We start from the raw sequence: 19,931 nt of genomic DNA, 5'->3' as shown, positions 1-19,931 counted from the left end.
CAGTGCAGTAAGATTATGTAACTTTGATAGTTGTCAGGAATCAAAAGTTTAATATACTAACATACATCTATGCCCACGTATGATCTGTACATGTGGCCCCTCAAATTTATCAATTAAACGATCAAAAGACATGTACCATACCTCATAAAATTACATGCCAAAACCTACCCATCTAACACTACTACCACGGTCATTTGTTGAAATCATCACCCACTTTCTAACTAAAACTGCTTACCTTAATCGATGGAATGTCTACGGCTGTTTTGAATTTTGAGCGTGGCTGCCGGGCAACTATTTCTTTTTTTATTACTCTGTTTTTTACGCCATTGTAGTGCCATTAATCTTCTTTACCCATTGAGCCTGTAATCTAAACAGAAGGCAATGGATCCCGGACTCGGCAAAGTCATGAATGTCACTGCTAGCTATTTTGGCCAAACTGTTTACCCTACCTGTCTTGAGCCTTTTTTTCCTGCTCGATGCTTCCACCTCATCTGCATTTGATAAGAGCCAAATTTTTATAATGCATGCTAATATGGCTTTATCAAATTTATATACCAAAAGCAAAGGGTGGAGATATGTACAAGAGGCTCATCGTCCGAATCTTCAACATGATGAGCACCTGAAGGATTTGCAGACGTTACTCGAGATTTCTCCTGCTTCATGGGACTACTTCTATTGGTTTCTTGACTTCCTTCTGAATCTGATTTGTCCTCTTCATTAGCTCCCTCTTTTACGGCACTGCTTGATTCATCTGCTTCTTTATCTTCTGAATGAGATTTCTCCTCATCATCATTTTCACTATCTTGTGGGACACTCTTGACATCTTCAGCTCTTCTTCCTTCAAAATCAGGTTTTTCTCCATCAGATTCATCTGGATGATGCAGGCTCTTCTCCATGTCTTCTAATTGTTTTGTTTTTGATGACTTCCCCTCCGTCTCAGATTCCTCCTTGTCTGTTAGGTTCTCATCCAGTCTTTCAGCTTTTTCGCCTTCTGAATCACCTGGAAAAAATACGCATTAAAAATACCACGAGTCTTTGGAAGTTTCATAAATCAGGGATGCAAAAACATAGAACTTGAATGAAACAAAAATCTGAAAGTGATGTGCCCGCTCTCACATTTATTTCAAGGCAAAACTCTGCACCAACATATAGCAGTTACCCTAATAGCTAAAAGCTTAGTATTTATATACATCATCAGCTAAAATGGGTTGAGTTTGAAGCTAAATGCTTAGAATTGGATACTAGAAACAGAAGAGACAGATACTTCACCTGCGTTCATTTCATTAGCTTTAGACGTTGTGGCGGGTTCAGGATTTGATATATCAGAATCCCCTTTGTCCTCAGCTTCACCCAACTCACTTTTTGATGCACCCTTTAGTACATGCTTCAAATTTCTTTTTGGAGTTCTTTTCCCTTTAACACTAGAAGAGAAAGATAGCTGAATTTAAATCCAAGATATGTAACCTTAAGGTGAAGAAATGCACTAAAATGCAAGGCTTCACTCACTTCTTAATTGATTCCTTATTCAAACGTGAGCCACCTGAATTTTTATTTTGCTTCCTAGGTGACCTGCAAAACAATGAAAAGAAATGATGAAAATAATTTAGCATACCGATGCTGGAACCATGCTGATGCTGGTAGAGACACATAATGAAACCAAACAGGGACACTTCTCCTTCCAAAATAAAAGTAAAAAAATTGATTTTACAATTGGAGAAAGAAGATACTCTACATTCTGCATCAGAAAGGCAACACTTACACTTCTTTTGAAAGAGGGCCATTCGATGAATTTAACTTCTGCTTATGCTACAAGAAAAAGGGAGAAATAAGTCATTGCTTTTCTGAAAACAAATAAAAGAATGTCCTCAGCTAGAGGAAAGAATGCTAAAGAATATAAACCTTTGAAGACTTGCGACCATTGTCAATGAGCTCCCAGCGCTCCTTTTCTATACGGAGAACTTCCACATCTCCATCATCGTACAAAACCTTCCATTCGACATTAAGGTGTGAAATTATGTAGAAATGTGGTGTGCAATAATTACATAACAAAACGTTTGCATCAACCAATCCCAGAATCTAACTGAGGATAAGAGCACGCCGAAGCTTACCACATGCTTCCGTTTTAGAGGATCGTAAGACTTAACCGTGCCTTGATAGAACCTAGAAATTTTAACAATGAGACATTAGGATGGTATGTGTCTAAAATCAAAAGGAGAAGACTTTGGCCCTTGACAGGAATTGCATAAAGGAGAAAAAACTGGAACAATTGAAAATTAGGCAATCTAAGGAAACACCAAATCATTGTTATGAATTGGTGGTGTTGCATGTGCAAAAGAAGCAGGGAGTCCGTTGACCATTTACTACTCCATTGTGAGATTGCCATGTTGTTTTTTTTTTTATATAAGTAAATGATTTTATTGATGACGATAGGCATAGCCCAAGTACACAAGATGGTATACAAGAGATATGACCTATCTAGGTCGCAGTAATGGAAACAAGAAAGTCATGAAAATCTAGGCCATGTTGCTTTGGAATGACTTATTTACTAGAGTGGGGTTAGCTTGGGTAACGCTGAGAAGTATGGTTGATTTTCTAGCAAATTGGAGAGGCCTACATGGTAATCCACAGATAGCAGCAATATTAAGATGGTACCAATACGCCTAAGGTGGTGTCTTTGGAGGGAGAGGAATGCAAGAAGCTCTAAAGACCGTGGGCAGTCAATGGATGAGCTTAGAACGTTCGTTTTTAACAGTATTCCATAGGTTTCATCGTAATTTATTTTAATAACTTTGGCATTCATGACTTCCTGTATCACTAGATAATCATACATAGGTGATGCTCTTGTATATATCCCATGTACTTGGGCTATGCCTATTATTATTATTATTATTATTTTTTTTTTTATAAGAGATCAATATTATAAATATGAATGAAATAGGCATAGCCTATGTACACGGGAAGTATACCTATTATTATTTTCAGCAAAATCTTATCTACTGATCAGGAAAAAAAAAGGTTCGGCCCCCAACTACCAACAACAGATGGACAAGTATCAGGTGATGATGTGTTTCTCTGTGTGAGTGAGGCAGAATAGGTATGGCCTCAGCCATTCTTTTGCTTTCATTGTTTTGCGGTATATAGATAAAAAGATGACTCACCGCTTATCCATGGGCCACCAAACTTTTATTCTGCAACCAATCAAGTCTTCGATATCTCGTCCACCAGCCTTCGATGTGCACTGTGGGGAAAATTTACATCAGATTAAATCATGGCATGTTATATGGTGATGTCCATTAGTTCTGTATACTGAGTAAACAGCTAAACCTCAAATATGAGAAGAAAATAGGGCCCAATGAACTCTAGATCAAATAACACCTCCTTCCTTTGTGGAGGGAGAGGCCGTAGATCCGAGACCCACTGCTAGGAATGAAAAGCAGTACACATGTAAACATATATACATACACAAAATAAGTAAAAGGAGTACACATGTAAACATATATACATACACAAAATAAGTAAAATACACACGACATGACATATCACTGGTGGGAAAGTGCAGAAAGATTGACCTTTGCAAATCCTGCAATGCTTTTCCTTTTCTGCTTCCTGCTAGACCCGATAGGAGACTTAACATTACTACTTATGTCAATTTGATCAGTCTCTGTCAGCACATCAGGCTTCTGCAATAGAGGTATGAAAAGAAGTGGATATCTTCACTATTAAACCACCAGGAGAACATTAGGTGTATCAAACTCTTAAAGTAGATTAACCCAGTAGCAGAGCTCACCCCCATGTCACTGTCATTTGCTTCTCCCAATTCATTTGCCTCATCATTATGACCACGGTCAGAGAATTTTCCTTTATGTTTTGCATGGACGCTTTCGTTCTTTCGAAGGGAAGGTACCGACAAGTCTGACTCAGCACCCTCAATCATTTTCTTCTGGGTGGACATTTTTCCTTTTGAATCAGAGCTGATGTCTGGATCTGTTTCAATGGATTGAATTAAGTGAATAATTCTTACTTTAATAGTGGCATCCTCTGAAGCTCTTAAAGGAGCTTTTGAAATACCTGTTGGTGTTCTGAAAGCAGTGTGAGCTGAGGATGACCTCGGGCGTTTCAGTACCATAACAGATGTTGCATCACTAGCTTTTCTTTTCTTACCTTTCTCCTGCTTCAGATCCATTTTTGTTTTCTTACTCGGGAAATATTGATGACCATTGCTTGATTCAAATTTATTAGACACACCCAAGTTACCTAAGTTTATTTCCCTCACCATTTCCAAGATATCAACATCATTTTGAGCAGTTTTTGCTTCAGCTGGTAAAGACTTGTTCTTTTTCACCTTTTTAGCCTTGGTCCCTTGAGGTTTCAAGCGTTTTAGCATTTTTCCCAGAGGCATTTCATTTCCATCTATTTCACCAGGTTTCAGTTCTTCATCCTGAGCTACTTCAGAAAACACCTGATGTGATAAAAACACTATTTTAGTAAAAGATGTAAGATGCACAAACTATCAACAAACATTACCATGCCACAGATTGGTAAAACATACCTCTTCATCATTTTCTAACTTAAGTGACTCAAAGTGAGTCAAGACGTTTTCATCAGCCAACCAGGTTTGCCCATCACTGGCCTATTGAAAACAATAAATGGTATTAATGGACATTCTCTGAAAATGAGAAACAGGGCGCAAGATATTTCCCATTTTAAAAAGAATTAATGCAAGTGACTCCAAGAATTTTAAGTACCAGATTTACTATAAATGAGGCAAATTTTACAAAAGAAGTGGATTGGTTTTATGCACATATCAGTGGGTAGCAATGCTTTTTTCCTTCAAAATCATCCTGAATATTTGATTTTACCTAAAGCAAGGATATATTCTTTTCTCCGACAAATACAACTCCATGCCCAGAAACTAAGAAAGGCTGCATCTACATCCAAATTCAGTAATGTCATGCCACTACCAGCCACGCACACACATACCCACACAGATACACAAATCTGCCATCATAGCCTAATTGCAACACAAGAGCTTCACAGTACACTGTAAACATCCAAAATGGAGCACAGCATGAAAACTCCTAGCATCATCAAGTGTTATCAAGTTAAGAAAGTAGTGCAGTAGTCATAAGTCAAAATTGCTGCATAAAAATATCCCTTTTCAAGTAATTTAACGAACAATAAAGAATCATTGGTTGACAATCAATGAGGTGATATCAAGCCATGCATGGGTGCCACAATAAAATGTATTCGGTAACCATATATATGGCAAAGAATCAGCAAGTCTATCCTCATCCCAAATCCAGTACAAATTAGAAAAAACAAGACAAATGAATTCTTTGCAGAAGTTACCACAGAGTCATCTCCTTCATTCTTTTCAAACAATTTGTAAAGCATAGAGGGAAGGGAGACCAACACAGTCGACCATTGTGAGTCATCCTCCTTTGGGGCTAGGCGCTTGGTGATTGACAACCCAAGGTCACAAATAGCATGTGAGTTCTGACAATTTCAAATTAAATTTGTTAAGCACGGAATTAGATTTCTCTGTCTTCACTTTCTTTTTAAGTTTAGATTAATTAACTGAATGACAGCCAAGAGATAAGAAAAGTTTTATCTCCACCTTTGATTTTGCTGCATCAACTATATCCTCAGAGCACTTGATACTTTGAAAGATAGAGCAAATAACAGAAATAATTTCCCTCTCTTTCTCCTTGGTGGTACCAGCTTCTGACTTGGCTTCTTCATCTCCACGCACCAGCATGGAAATAATCAAGTGCAATTGCCTGAAGAACATAGAACACTAAAGGAATGAGCATTCACATCAAATACCATAGTTCATACTGATTTTCATCGTAACAATCAGTCAAGTGTTACAAATATACCACACTAATACATATTGATAAAAATGGACAAATTAGTGATAAAAATGTGCATCAATGCTGCATAAGTGCAAGGCAAGAAGAATATATAATTTTTTGCTGAATGAAATTACTATACAGTGAATTGGCAAGAAGATATAGCCAACAATTATATTATTTTGTGCCCAAATAAAGCACGTGTACAATTTACAGAACACTATGGGAAAGAACAAACCTACAAAAAAACCCATCTAATTCCATAACATAAAAATTAAGAAACGTGTTATGATGCCTTGCATTGAGTTTTATTCCTTCTGCTTCTCGATAAAATTCTAACACCCGTGAAATACAACATGAAACAATCTCTATAAATAAATACAATTAAATCAAAATCAAAATGTGAAATAGCCAGCGAGGTTTAGTTCAAGATGATGCTGCCACCTCCAATAAGAACAGGGTGGAGGATGAGATTACGGACGGGTTCAAGAACCAATGGATGCATACCAAAGGTGGAAACAAATAAAATGTACAGTAAGTATACCTGTATATAAGATCAAATGCTTTGACATCCTTGCATTCTTCAATATTAGGACATGAATGATGAGCAAGAGCATGAACAAAGTATGGGAGGATGAATTCAGGATATGCTGTCAAGGAATTTCCATCACATTGCATAGAGATTTGTCGAGCCTTTGTTTGGTGATACATTTGAATAATGTCAGCAAGATTCTGTCTCTCCTGCATAGCAAACAAAATGCAAAATTCAGCCAACTAGATCTCACAAATCTAGCCACTATGGCATGCATAGGATGCACTTGATGAGAACATGGAAACTACTACTAATCAATCAACCCTGGCATACATACCTCTTCAAACTCTAGTGGCTTGGATCCGATGATGTTAAATAAGAATGCACAAGCATATTTTGCATCCAAATACCGATCCTTTATATACTGATAGACCTTGCCCAGGAATTGTTTTTTAGCTTGAGGGAACCTAATCTACAAGATCAGTACCAGGAGAAATTAATCTATCGCTCTCAGATCATTGTGAAAACTGACCACTTTTATTTCCATAATTATATAAAAAAATAGAAAATCAAGATTATACTAGGAGCAGCTTTGAAGTAAAGGAGCCCACCTCTGATGTCCACAAGGTCAAGTGAAAGATATCAACAGGTATCTTCTCATCCCAGTACTTGGACAAATGAAGAACCGCTTTTGCCGAAGCAAGCCTCAAATGGGCCTTATCAACTAAACTATAAGATGGAAAGACTTTTACATGAATTTCAAACTTTATAAAAAAACTAAACTTTTGAAGAAAATCACACCAGAAAAACAAGCTAAACTTTTAAAGTGAATCAAAATAGAAAACTATAGTGTAATTTAAAAATGCTCCACAAAGCTAACAATACCTTGATTCTATGTCTTCTGATATCTCTCCAAAAGAAAGTATGTTTCTTAGAATATCCAGAAGAACATCAATGCCAGGACGAAGATGGGCATCTTTAACAGGCAAAAAACTCTTAACCATTGTCTTGATACCAAATATCTGCAGCAGGAAGAGAGAGAGAGAGAGAGAGAGAGAGAGAGAGGGTAAGCCTATTGTAAAGGTAATTATCCTGAAAATATCAGAACATTATACTTCTGGTCATTATCAAGCAATGAATTTCGATGCATGCAACTTTTATTATCTTGAATCACATAAAAGAACTAAAATACAATTCTGCCCTAAACAGTTTACCTTCAATAAACAAAGTTCACTTTTGTCATCCCAAGATCCTTTTGCATCATCTTCTGCTTTCTGAAACATTAAAGGATGCATACACAAATTTAAAGTGAGGCAGATATAAATGAAACAAAATCTCTTCTAATAATAAAAATCAAATCAATCAAAATGGTAATAATTGCACAAGACTAGTAGATCTTGGAAGACGTACATTACTGCACTTCAAAATTTTGTTTATTATAAAATCTTCAATTTCACTCTCTCTAGTTTCAAAAACTGGCATTGCAGTCTCTGCTATACACCCTAGAGATTGTAGAATAGCAGGCAAATGTCTCTTCTCCTCCAACATATCCACAAGTCTCTGAAAATTGAGGAAGAAAGATCAGCTCTAGCATAAACCAGAACTACACATTGGCATTTCTATGAGTCGAGGAAATCTACAGGTGATGCATGTACAGCATAGGCCAGAAAGTGAAATAGGAAAATGAAACATAAAACGAACCTTGTATAATACAGAAAGTGACTTGAGTCCATCATCCTTTGTTATGGCTGCCAGCGCATGTACAGCATACTTGGCCTGTCTTCGACTGCCTTCTATACATATTCTCTCCAATATAAGGTCAATGGAACTGCATGTAAACAACAGAGAGATAACAAACATAATACATGAAGAATTTGTTATAATGTCAAAGATTTCAAGAGTCGCACCTCGATGAACTTGCCAATTGTTCTCTTATGGTACCGCCAGCCTTAGCTAGAACATGCAAAACACCTTCTTTTATAATTTCATCATCATCTTTAAGAAGGTTCACCAATTCCCCTTCAGCCCCACCAAGTAACAATGGACTAAAGCATGCAAGAATCTGAAATTGTTTACAAAAGAATTAACATTAACTCCTTCAAAAAACTTTTTTGGATAGAACACAAAAGGTAGGAACATCATGTTTGTACCCCTAGTATGTTCATACAAGATTGAGTATATTGCATATTTCCAGCTGACTTTTGTGTGCCAGCCTCCAGAGTTATTTCTTTCACATGCTCCTTGTTGAAAAGCATATAAGAACACTTAACAGAGAGAGTACTCAAAAAATCATAAAGTCGATGTTTCTCGCCAAGTATCCTCAGTAAATCATCCTGCAAGTAAATGAAAATCTCATATGAAAGCCATTCCATAAAGAACAGGATGCAGTTTCCGATGTTTTAAATAAAGATAGGTAAACATAAGCGAGGTTCATGACATTGAAATTAGTCCATGACACAGGTCACAGAGAGTTCGAATTAAAAATTCTTTTTTAATTCCTTTCAAGTTTTGGCTGCATTTACACTAAACATTGGTTCAACTCATTAAAGAATTTTCATTGTCATATTTTAGGTGGTATATCAAGTCCAATCAAAACCAAACAAAGGGGTTAAAAACAAGGTCCTCCAACTACCCCTGTCCACCCATTTCCTCCCAAACATGTGGCATGAACAAAACCAGTTCTAGAATACATGATATTATTCAGTAGCTTAATCCCTACCCGAAAAGTACAAGCTTGTTGAAAGCTAGTGTTTGGATCAACAAGATTTGTCAAAATCTTCCATATATTAGCATCTTTCAACTGATCAAGAATCTGGTAATTCTCTTCAGCCTTTACAGGATCAGCAAATGAGCGAGACATAATTCGGAAGCAATAAAGGACTTTTTTTTGGACCTCAGGAGCATCACCACCCTGTATTTGGAGGACAATCAATCACTTCGATTTTGAGAGTGCTCATAACGGATCAATATCTTCTAAATTTCAATGTTTGCAAACCTGATTCATTTGCCTAAGAGACAGATACCTCTGCATCTCTTGTTGTAACCTGCACCCCAAGAGAATCTCCCAAAATCAGTACACAATCCATCAAAAACAAAAGCTGAGATATTGGGAAGTCTACCAAAAGTCGCATGGAGTTGCCTAATGTTAAAACAAAACATTTATAAAACATACCTCTGCTTCTGCTCCAGTATTTTCTCGAGGGACTTCACTTCCACTTTATCAAATCCCGAGAAGACTCTTACCCAATGTCGAACTCTATCTTTGATGGACATCTCAATTGGGAACAGAGACCCACACAGAACGGACTCAATTGTATCTGATCTGAACAGTTGAAGTAATTAAGAACATGAACACTCACCAAAACGAATCAAAATTTACATTAAAAAAAAAAAATCAAGGAGCAAATACTTTTGGCCCACCCTCTTAGCACCAAGCCATACAATGATAGCAATTACTTTTTTTTTATAAGAAGATATTTTATTGATATAAAGATAGTACAATGATAGCAATTACTACCGTTGCATTAAGTTAATATACATGTAGGGAGTACTCTGCACCATATTCAGTTCAGAAGAAGACACAAATCAAGTGGCCAGCTTCCCAACACGACCAAAGAAAATTTCTTTTGCCATTTTCACTTCACTACTGAAATCATCCCAAGTGTGATGATTGATCAAGACAAGAATTCAACTAAAAGGACAACAAGATTGACGTGTCAATTGAAGAATGCCCAGACCATTGGGTGTAAGCACATCCCAAACCCATAAAGCCAGAAACCTTTCTGGAGTAACAGCCACAATAATTTCATAATGCAAGAACAGAAGGATCTCTTTGCAGGATTCTCGCTAGTCTAGTAAATTGGCATTGCTATGCATTCTTATAATACTGATTTCTTATTTTAATCCATTTTTTCAGAGAAGAAGATTAGGATAATTAGTACATATATAATTACAATGATACTTCATATTTTGCTTGCGCCAAAAGCTAAATCACCAAATGACCCCCAGGAGGGAAAATGACAAAACCTAGTGCTGACATTCAAATTAAACCAGATTGACATATATGTGACAACTTTCATACCAGGATTAACTTATGGGTCAACCTTGATCTAGTCGCTTTATGTAATACCCATATATGTGATGAATGAATTACTAAAGGAAGTTTTTTTTACAAGTAAAAGCAATTATATTATAAGCGCAACCCCAAGTATGCAAGACCTTAATAAATAATCAAAGCACATATACCTTTATTGACTCAACTTTTCTGTTGACGGCTCAAATCATAAACATCTAGTGAAGTTCATAAAAGATCAAATCTTACAACCCATCATCTTTTGATTTGTTATGAGAATAGGAGGATGCTGCCGCTCAATGCTTTATTCATATTATTTGTATAAATGCAAACCAAAATGGCTTTTCCTTGCATGATGTTAAATATCAAGAAAAAGCTGAAGCCAATCAAAAAACATCTTGTGCAGCATGCAAAAATTAAATTTTTACCTAAAATCTTTGTCATAAAAACACCTTAAAATCTTGCCAGGTATCCAATCAAAATTATCAGGATTGATTGAGCCATCGGAACACTTCATGCAATAAACCTTGAATATTTCAGCCAACCTCTCCATGGTATACTTTTTAACAAGCAGCTGGAAATTCAGAGCAAAAGAAAATATTGGAATAAAAATTGGCAGATAGCCTTTTCTTTTTTTATTTTTTGCTGGAGACTTTAAACAAGAAAAGAAAAACAAATTAAAAAAGAGAGAGAAGGGAAAGCATATGTACAGATTTGTCCCGAAGGCGCTCGGCAACAAGTTTCACAGTTTCAAGTGGAATAGCATTTAGTGCGTGGCATGCCACATCACAGATTACAGCAACAACTTGTTTACGAACATTTTCATCGAAGTCCAACAACCGGTCACAAAGTGCAGCTATAAAATGTTGACCAAAATCGAAGTCAGTAGATGTTACACAAATGTTTTTTCCCTGATAAGTACATGTTAGAAGAACGTAAATCTGTAAATCAATAAAATTTACTTACAAATAATTTGTGGAACTTCAGCTCTTAATGGATCAGACAGCAGACAGCTCTTGACATGTTCGAGGACACACATTCGAACCTCAACAACTCTGTCAGCCAACCTCTTCAAAAACTCTGAAAAGATTGGCTGAAAGGCTTCAGAGATAGCAACTCCTGGCAGAGAAAAGAGGTCTCCAACTAAACTCACTGCTTTTATACGAGTATCTAGCTGATCAGTCTGCAGATGTTGAAATTGGAACAGAGAAGCATTTTTTCCTCATTAAATAACAACATTAAGCTTCTTACTAGTAACTCAATTTTATCACAGATGCTAAGGGATGCATCCAAGGTACGTGGGGATAACATTAAACAGGCTTGTAAAAAATAATGGATGCACAGAACCGTAAGCTGCTGAATCAGTAATTACCAGTAGCTCTCCTGTAAGGTAAGGTACAACTCCTAATAAGATCTGTGGAGCACAGCGATATATATCATAAATAACTTCATGGTGGTCAATGTGACTGTTCACCGACCGGTTATCTCCCGAAATTGATGATATAAGGAATTGCTTTATGCCAGCTTCAAGTTTTACAGCACAGCTCTCTATGACATTCATTGCAAGCCTCCTCGCAGCCATAAAAACATCCTGGAATTCGAGTTCCATTAACATCAATTCCCTTGTGAAGTAGCATTGTAAGAATACTCAACACGATTGCAGCAAAATATGTTACATATAATAAGAGGACAATTTAAGCAATTGCATATACCGGCATATAGAAAAGGTACTTACACTTTTGTTACGACCCAATACAGTCAATATAACAAATAAAAGACCCTCCCCGACATCCTCACTCTCTTCTAAGAGAACAACCATGATTGTTTGCATTGATGACAGAACACTTTCTGGATGATCATCCCTGCATATGTAACAATTTTAGTACAGCAGCTATCAAATTTGCAGGAGATATCCCACCTTCAGTGTAAAACAAAGTTAAAAAAATATAATAAAACTAGGGAAAAGCTAACAGCCAGTGCACATCTACCAATAAGCTCTCATTGCAAAACATCCTAGCTCACTATTGCAGAAAACCTTTAACGATAAGAGAGATTCTAATTCAATTTAAGAGTCATATTCCAACAAATTACTGAAAAATGAATCATTTAAGCCAGTGAACATTCTGTGTTGTAGCCCAGCACCCAGTAAAAAGTGTGTCTCGCTTTTCTGGTATTAGAATGTCATTAGGTGTTTCTTTTGTATATTTCTTATGTACTTGGGCTTCGCCTATTACATTGTGTTTAATAAAAATTTTTAACTTATCAAAAAAAAAAAAGTGTGTCCTCCAATTCGAAGCAAACAACTCCATAACTATATTAACACATGCTCAATGTCCCAAGTCAAAAAATTAAAAATAAAATAAGACGATGGAAAAGCTAACAGCAAGTGCACATCTACCCACAAATTCTCATTGCAAAACGTCTGAGCCCACTATTTCAGAAAAGCTTAAACCATATGAGATTACGATTGAATTTAAGATTCATAGTCCAACAAATGATGGAAAAAGGTGAAAATTCTGTGTTTTAGCATAGCAATCAGTAAAAAATGATGGCATGTCTTTTCATGACTTCCTTGTATCACTAAACTAGCATGCATAAGTGACGCTCTTGTATATGTCCCGTATACTCGGGCCTTTGTCTATTTTATGCTCAATAAAATTTGTTTATCGATAAAAGAAATAGTAAAATAGGTGTCATTCAATTAAAAGCAAACAATTCCTTTGCTATATTAATACATCCATTTATGCGACGCCATAAATGCCTATGGCCACCAAATAATTCAAAAAGGAATCAGCATCTTTCTAAAGAAGCACATTCATTGAAAATGATTTGAAATTATTAAAAATTGATAACAGCAAACCTGGCAACGGCAAAAAATGTACTGAACATCTCATTCACCAAATCATCGCATTCGAGATCCAACATTACAACACATGACCTATATTTTGCCATAGTCTCCAAGATAACCACTCTCCTACCGAATGATGGACCACCGGTATCGCTTAACCCACTAAAAGTGCCTACAATCAGGCGAAATATATCCTGCAAATAGATACCAATTAGGTGGGAGTACAATTTAAATAGAGGTAAAATGGAAATGCATGACCAACATCGTAAACCACTTGCCAATTACAAAAAAAAGAAAAAAAAAATTACCTTTAGAACATCATCATTGTAAGGGGCTTCAGGTGCAGTAATGCGGGTTATCTCACAAATACATGTTGCAACTAAAAGCTTGACATCCCTATCTTGATGCTTCAGCAATTCTGGCTTTACAATTGCATTAAGAAAAGGCTGCATCGACTCCAAGACTGGAGCCGATGGTGATTGATCCAACTCAGAGAGACATGTTGCAGCTTGCTGCAAGTTGACAGGAAAAATGCATGATTTTTATTAACCAAATGAGAAACCTAACTCATATGTATAATTTCACACATTTTAGCATCCAACAACGTGAATTAATTATTGTGCACATCTAACAAGACTGAATTGAATCTTTTGGGTAATTATGTTCAACGCCAATGATAAAATACGAGCTCCGCTTACTTCCAATGAGAAAATCAAAGGATGTATCTTGTTAAAAAGGAAACAGACAAGATCTACTTATTTATTCACCACGATTGATCTCGTTCCTTCATTTCATTAAAAGGATACATCTAAATCACTGGTTGTCTGCCAAACTCAACAGAAAACATATTTAGGAAGCATGTCAATGCTAAGAGTTCAACATAACATATTTATCAGCGGCCTGGATTGTGGAGGTCACTTCCCCATCGTGTTAGAATGTGGAGGCATCCAAGGGGGTAGAAGGTATTTTAAATTTGAGCATATGTGGCTTAAAACTGATGGTTTTGTAGACAAGGTCAGACAATGGTGGACTTCCTATAGTTTCCAAGGCTCTCCAAGCTTTATTATGGCAAAAAAGTTGAAAGCGTTGAAACAGAACCTGAAGCAATGGAATGAACAAGTTTTTGGTAATGTGATTCAGCAGAAGCGCACTCTTATGGAGGAACTGCAGGGTCTGGAAGGCGAGGAGGAGACCAAAACAAGACCTGAAGCAATGGAATGAACAAGTTTTTGGTAATGTGATTCAGTAGAAGCGCTCTCTTATGGAGGAACTACGAGGTCTGGAAGGCGAGGAGGAGGCCAGAACCCTTTCAAAACTTGATAAAATCCGCAAGAATCAAGTAGTTGCTGATCTTGAAAGGGTTACGTTGATGGAGGAGATTTCTTGGAGACAAAAATCAAGGGTACTTTGGCTTAAGGAGGGAGACAAATGCACGAAATTCTTCCATAGGATGGCGAACTCTCACAAGAGGAACAATGCTATTGATGTACTGATGGTAGATGGGACTGCTTCTTCGAATCAGATGGTAATCAAAAACCACATTGAACAATATTATCAACAACTTTTAACTGAAGAGCATAATTGGAGATCAAGAGTGGATGCTTTGTCTTTTTCATCATTAGACCAGCAGAGTGCAGGGTGGCTAGAAAGGCCATTTACAGAAGAGGAAGTGGGCAATGTTATTAGAGGTATGACAAGTGATAAGGCTCCTGGTCCGGATGGGTTTACTTTGGGTTTCTTTCAAGCTTGTTGTGAGGTGGTCAAGGAAGATATTATGCAAGTCTTTCTTGAATTTCATTCTAATGCTAGATTTAAAAGGAGTCTCAATGCCACCTTTTTAGCCCTCATTCCTAAAAAAGTGGGGTCTCGGGATGTGAGAGACTATCGCCCCATTAGTCTTGTGAATGGGATGTACAAGATTCTTTCCAAAGTGTTAGCAAATAAATTAAGCTCAGTGGTGGAAAAACTAATCTCAAAGCCGCAAAATGCTTTTGTCAAAGGTAGACAAATTCTTGGCTCGGTACTTATTGCAAATGAAGTCTTGGATGGTAGATTGAAGTCTAGAGAACCCGGGCTACTTTGCAAGTTAGACATGGAGAAAGCATATGATCATGTCAAATAGAGTTTCCTTCTTTACTTACTTGGAAGATGTGGTTTTGGGGAGAAATGGCAAAAATGGGTAGAATTTTGTATCTCTTCAGATCGTTTCTCTATCTTGGTAAATGGATCACCAGTGGGTTTCTTCAACTCCTCTTGTGGCCTGAGACAGGGAGATCCGTTTTCTCCTCTTCTTTTCTTATTTGTCATGGAAGCTCTCAGCAAGATGATTGAGGGTCTGGTGGGAGGTGGGTTACTGCATGGTTTCTCGATGGGGAATGGCGATCTCAACATTTCTCACTTGTTATTTGCTGATGACGCGCTTATCTTTTGTGGTGCACACCTTGGACAAGTCCAAGCCTTGAGGGCAGTACTCCTTTGTTTTGTTGTTGTGTCAGGTTTGAGTATCAACCTTGCAAAGTCGGAAATAGTGTCAGTGGGGGTTGTCCCCGATGTGGAGATTTTAACTACTACCTTGGGATGCAAGATATCTTCGCTTCCTATGAAGTACCTTGGCTTACCGTTGAGTGCTTCTTTTAAATCTGTAAGGATCTGGAATGATGTTGTTGAAAGGGTGGAGCACAGATTGGCTGCTTGGAAGAGGCTTTACTTGTCAAAGGGCGGTAGGTTGACTTTGATTAAAAGCACTCTTTCAAACTTACGCACTTATTTTCTATCTTTGTTTCCACTTCCCACTAAGGTGGCTAACTGCATTGAGAAGCTACAAAGGGATTTCTTATGGGGTGGATTGGGGGATGAGTTCAAATTCCACCTAGTTAATTGGTCAACAATTTGTACCCTAATTTCTGGGCGAGGGTTGGGGATTCGCCACTTGATGAAATTCAATCAAGCTCTGTTGGGTAAGTGATTGTCGAGGTACCAAAATAAAAGAGAGGCCTTATGGAAGTCTGTTATTGACTCACAGTTTGGGGAAGCTTGGGGAGGATGGTGCTCGAATAAAGTACGTGGCACTCATGGAGTGGGTGTGTGGAAAAATATTAGGAGCTTTTTGGGGTCCTTCTGTGGACATGAACATTTTATTGTAGGCAATGGTTCACATGTCCCTTTTTGGTTTGATATATGGTGTGGTAACCTTTGTTTACGAGATACCTTCCTTGCCATCTTTGCGCTTGCTAGAGTAAAGGAGGCATCGATTGCCGATCTTCTAGTCGTTTCAAACGGCACCCCTCTATGGAATATTGACTCCATTAGGGCAGTTCATGATTGGGAGGTGGAGTCTATTACGGAGTTCTTTGCAACATTATATTCCGCAAGTATTCTAGGGGGCACCGGAGACCAGTTGCTTTGGAATCATTCAAAGAAAGGCATTTTCTCTGTCAGTTCTTTTTATCAAAAACTCACGAGCTCCGAATTGTCTATGTTCCCGTGGAAGAGTATATGGAAGACGAAAGCTCCCTCAAAAGCAGCTTTCTTTGTATGGACAGCATCTATGGACAAGATTCTCACTACTGATAATTTGAGGAAACGACGGATTATTGTCCTAGATTGGTGTTGTATGTGTAAGAAGCATGGGGAGTCAGTTGATCATCTGCTTTTACATTGCAAGGTGGCCAAGGTTATATGGGATGGGATGATTTTTTCTCAAGAGTCGGATTGTCCTGGGTTATGCCTTGCAGATTAGTGGATTTCCTCGCAAGCTAGAGAGGTCTATACGGCGATTCTTAGGTAGCGCAATTTGGAGATTGGTCCCAATATGCTTGTGTTGGTGTATTTGGAGGGAGAGAAATGCTCGATGTTTCGATGATCAAGAGAGAACATTGGAGGAGCTATAGTTCTTTCGGGCAGGTGCTATCGTTTGTAATGGACTTAGTGTTCATGATTTTCTTCTTTCTTTTGTAACCTCTAACTAGTCGTTTTTCATGTATACTTCCTATGTACCTGGGCTTTGCCTATTCTATGAATACAAAATCTTTGATTACCTATAAAAAAAAAATCAGCAACCTAGAGAATAATATAGGACAGATAATAACAATTAAGTGGTTTTAACAGGCACAGATCAGACTTATGTGGTTTGTATGCAACATGTAGGTTTGTAGGTCAGTTTAAAAAGCCCAATCAACAGCACTTCAGAACGGTATTTTAGTTGATCGAAACATTCAGCTGTTCAAGTTACAAAATGAGAAGTTTATTTCACATAACAATAAAAGTAAGTGAAATCTCAGGTACATTGACATCTTGTAACCATCTGATTGCTATCCATGGATAAAGACATGACATAATTCTGATTATTCTGTATACTTCCAACAAGGAGGAAACTTGCAAATATGACCATTTGACGTCATAACCTATATCCTATCACAGTTTCCATCTATTTTTTCTTAGCTATCACATCATGTCTTTCAATATTATGACCTCAATGGTGCTGGCAACTTGTAGCATTTTCTTTCATCATAGCACTGTGTAGTATCTTTTAACAGTCATTGGAACTGTAAAACAATCAATTCCTCAATCAGAAAAGATATGCTCTAGAACAAAGGTTATCTGTATTTTTAATCCAACAGCTAAATTTGAATGAACACAACATTATTTGATGTTGGCAGAAACCATAGAATGAAGAACCAACAAACTGTCATGACCAAACATTTTGTCATTATATAATGATCTAGGAGCTCCTAAAGTTTTGGTCAGATGGGATCAGTATGACACATCAAGGCACAGATGCAACTCTCAAATAATAAAACAAAACAGGCCAATAAAAACACTCTGTCTCAGGTATCCTCAAACCAGATCTTTTATTTACAGCTTCGTGGTGTAAGACTGGAAATTGCTCAATAAATAGATTTTCATGTCAAGATCATCCTATGTGCATGAACTCATTGAGCTAACAGGTTACAGCAGTAAGATCTTGATAAAGTGTACAGATCAAAGCTGACTATTATGCTCTCCCAGATGAACACTGGGTAGCTCAATCAATCCATAAGAACAACTAGAAGTATAACTCAAAGCTAAACCATCAGGGTGTGTCACTGATCTTGTTGCAAATTAACTCAAACAAGAAACCTCTTTACCCATTACAAACAGGGGTAGCCAGACTCCATAACAGACAGCACAAAGAATCTTATTTGGACCAGATACGATCAAAATCCCATCAAAATTATAACTTTCTAGCTCAACAAAATCAAATTTTCTAGAAAGTTTAATCCGGAGACGGCAAAAAGAGCTTCACTCAGACCGATCCCAACTAGAACTGGCTGGCTACTTTGAATTGAGTAATTCAGTCCTCATAACCTAAAATAGAAAATTCGAAGTCTCAATTTATTTAGTTTACATTGGCTTGCTACACGAAACAAACCAGAGCAAAAACAAAAAGTTTTGCACCGTAAATATCAATCATTTAATTTATCAAAGGGATTCAAAACACTGTGCGAATTAACCCTATTCAGTGGATTTCTCCCCAAAAATCCATCAAATATATTAATATCGACATTAGGAGGTGTAAATACAAGTAAGCATTCCATTTAACCTAACTAAAAGAAAGAAAATTAAACATGAATTTTAAAGCTTTTGCACTATTTAGCTCAAATAGCATAAAGTCTAGCTGAATTTATTATACCATAAAACTCAGCTAATAGCTTACTAACTACGTTCCAAAGAAAATAATACAAAAATAATTTTACGAGAGAGTCAAATGTGTGTGCTTTCTTTAGCACTGTTTTGCTTAGGCTTTTCGGAAACCAGACATGGGAAATAACCAACGGAGGAAGGGAACAGGAAGAACCGACGTATGACAGAAATTAGATGAAAATGCATACCTTCAGGAGCCTGACGAGAGCGTCTTTGGTGGAGGGAGGGGTCTCGAGCTTGGATCCGACCTCCTTGAGCTGCTGCTGAAGCTTCTGAGCCATTTGTTCCAGTTTTAGCAAAGGGTGTCGTCCGAGGGTTTTACGAGCTCTTTGCTCATGGCCAGGAAACTGTCTCTTTCTCTCTGTCTGTGTTCGGGGTTGGGGGGCTTTCGAGTTTCGAACAAGTGTCCGAAATGAACTCCAAATGTGAGCGAAATTTTCGCGAGATTCTGACTTCATAATAAGATGCTGTGGATATATCCATCCGATATTTCGGTTTCCATCTTTTTTTTTTTTTGCCTGAACAGAAAAATCAAAATTACTCTTTACTAATTTTAAAAAAGAAGATATAATCACACTAAACTATAAAATAAAATAAAAAAATAAAGAGTAATATTACATACAGTCATAAAATATATAAATACTACACAATCATTTTAAAAAATAATAAGATCTACTATTAAAAAGAAAAATTCATGTGGATCGTGTATTTAGTATATTTACTCAATTTTTTTAAAAAAATTGCAAGATATTTGTACACTTCACGACTATAAATATTATTTTTTAAAAATAATTTTTTATTTTATTTTTTTATTTTTGATCATTGGTACTGGGTATTACAAATTTTTAATAATTTAATAGCATAATAATTTATTATTAATACGAGAGAATGATTATAAATTATTCAATAATTTGATGAAGTTATATCTGTTGCTTTTATAACATA

General features: G+C 36.9%; 1 protein-coding gene across 6 annotated transcripts; it reads right to left on the bottom strand.

The window, feature by feature from the left end:
- Nucleotides 1–3: 3 nt before the first annotated feature.
- On the bottom strand, nt 4–19,438 carry LOC121267467 (sister chromatid cohesion protein PDS5 homolog B). 6 transcript variants are annotated; one of them, XM_041171335.1, is made up of 35 exons: nt 19,175–19,438; nt 13,613–13,816; nt 13,317–13,498; nt 12,192–12,318; nt 11,829–12,047; nt 11,423–11,639; nt 11,167–11,312; nt 10,885–11,030; nt 9,557–9,706; nt 9,380–9,428; nt 9,104–9,295; nt 8,535–8,717; nt 8,292–8,446; nt 8,086–8,212; nt 7,795–7,944; nt 7,599–7,658; nt 7,270–7,406; nt 6,996–7,113; nt 6,722–6,856; nt 6,397–6,593; nt 5,618–5,780; nt 5,350–5,496; nt 4,550–4,630; nt 4,274–4,459; nt 4,069–4,171; nt 3,788–3,984; nt 3,570–3,680; nt 3,159–3,238; nt 2,109–2,160; nt 1,900–1,986; nt 1,760–1,806; nt 1,507–1,569; nt 1,270–1,421; nt 582–1,000; nt 4–491 (listed from the first exon to the last, which is right to left on the bottom strand). In XM_041171335.1, exons 1-35 carry the CDS (start codon nt 19,265–19,267, stop codon nt 441–443), a joined length of 4,926 nt encoding a protein of 1,641 aa, XP_041027269.1. In that variant the 5' UTR covers nt 19,268–19,438; the 3' UTR covers nt 4–440. The 6 variants fall into 6 exon arrangements, with proteins under 6 accessions (XP_041027269.1, XP_041027270.1, XP_041027268.1 ...); XM_041171336.1 differs by having other exon boundaries at nt 4,069–4,168; XM_041171334.1 differs by having other exon boundaries at nt 4,069–4,459.
- Between the last annotated feature and the right edge of the window lie 493 nt (nt 19,439–19,931).

Source organism: Juglans microcarpa x Juglans regia, chromosome 5S (assembly GCF_004785595.1).
Source record: "Juglans microcarpa x Juglans regia isolate MS1-56 chromosome 5S, Jm3101_v1.0, whole genome shotgun sequence".
Lineage (NCBI taxonomy): Eukaryota > Viridiplantae > Streptophyta > Magnoliopsida > Fagales > Juglandaceae > Juglans > Juglans microcarpa x Juglans regia.
The sequence above is the reverse complement of the archived record's forward strand: the minus strand, read 5'-3'. Positions and strand labels throughout refer to the sequence as shown.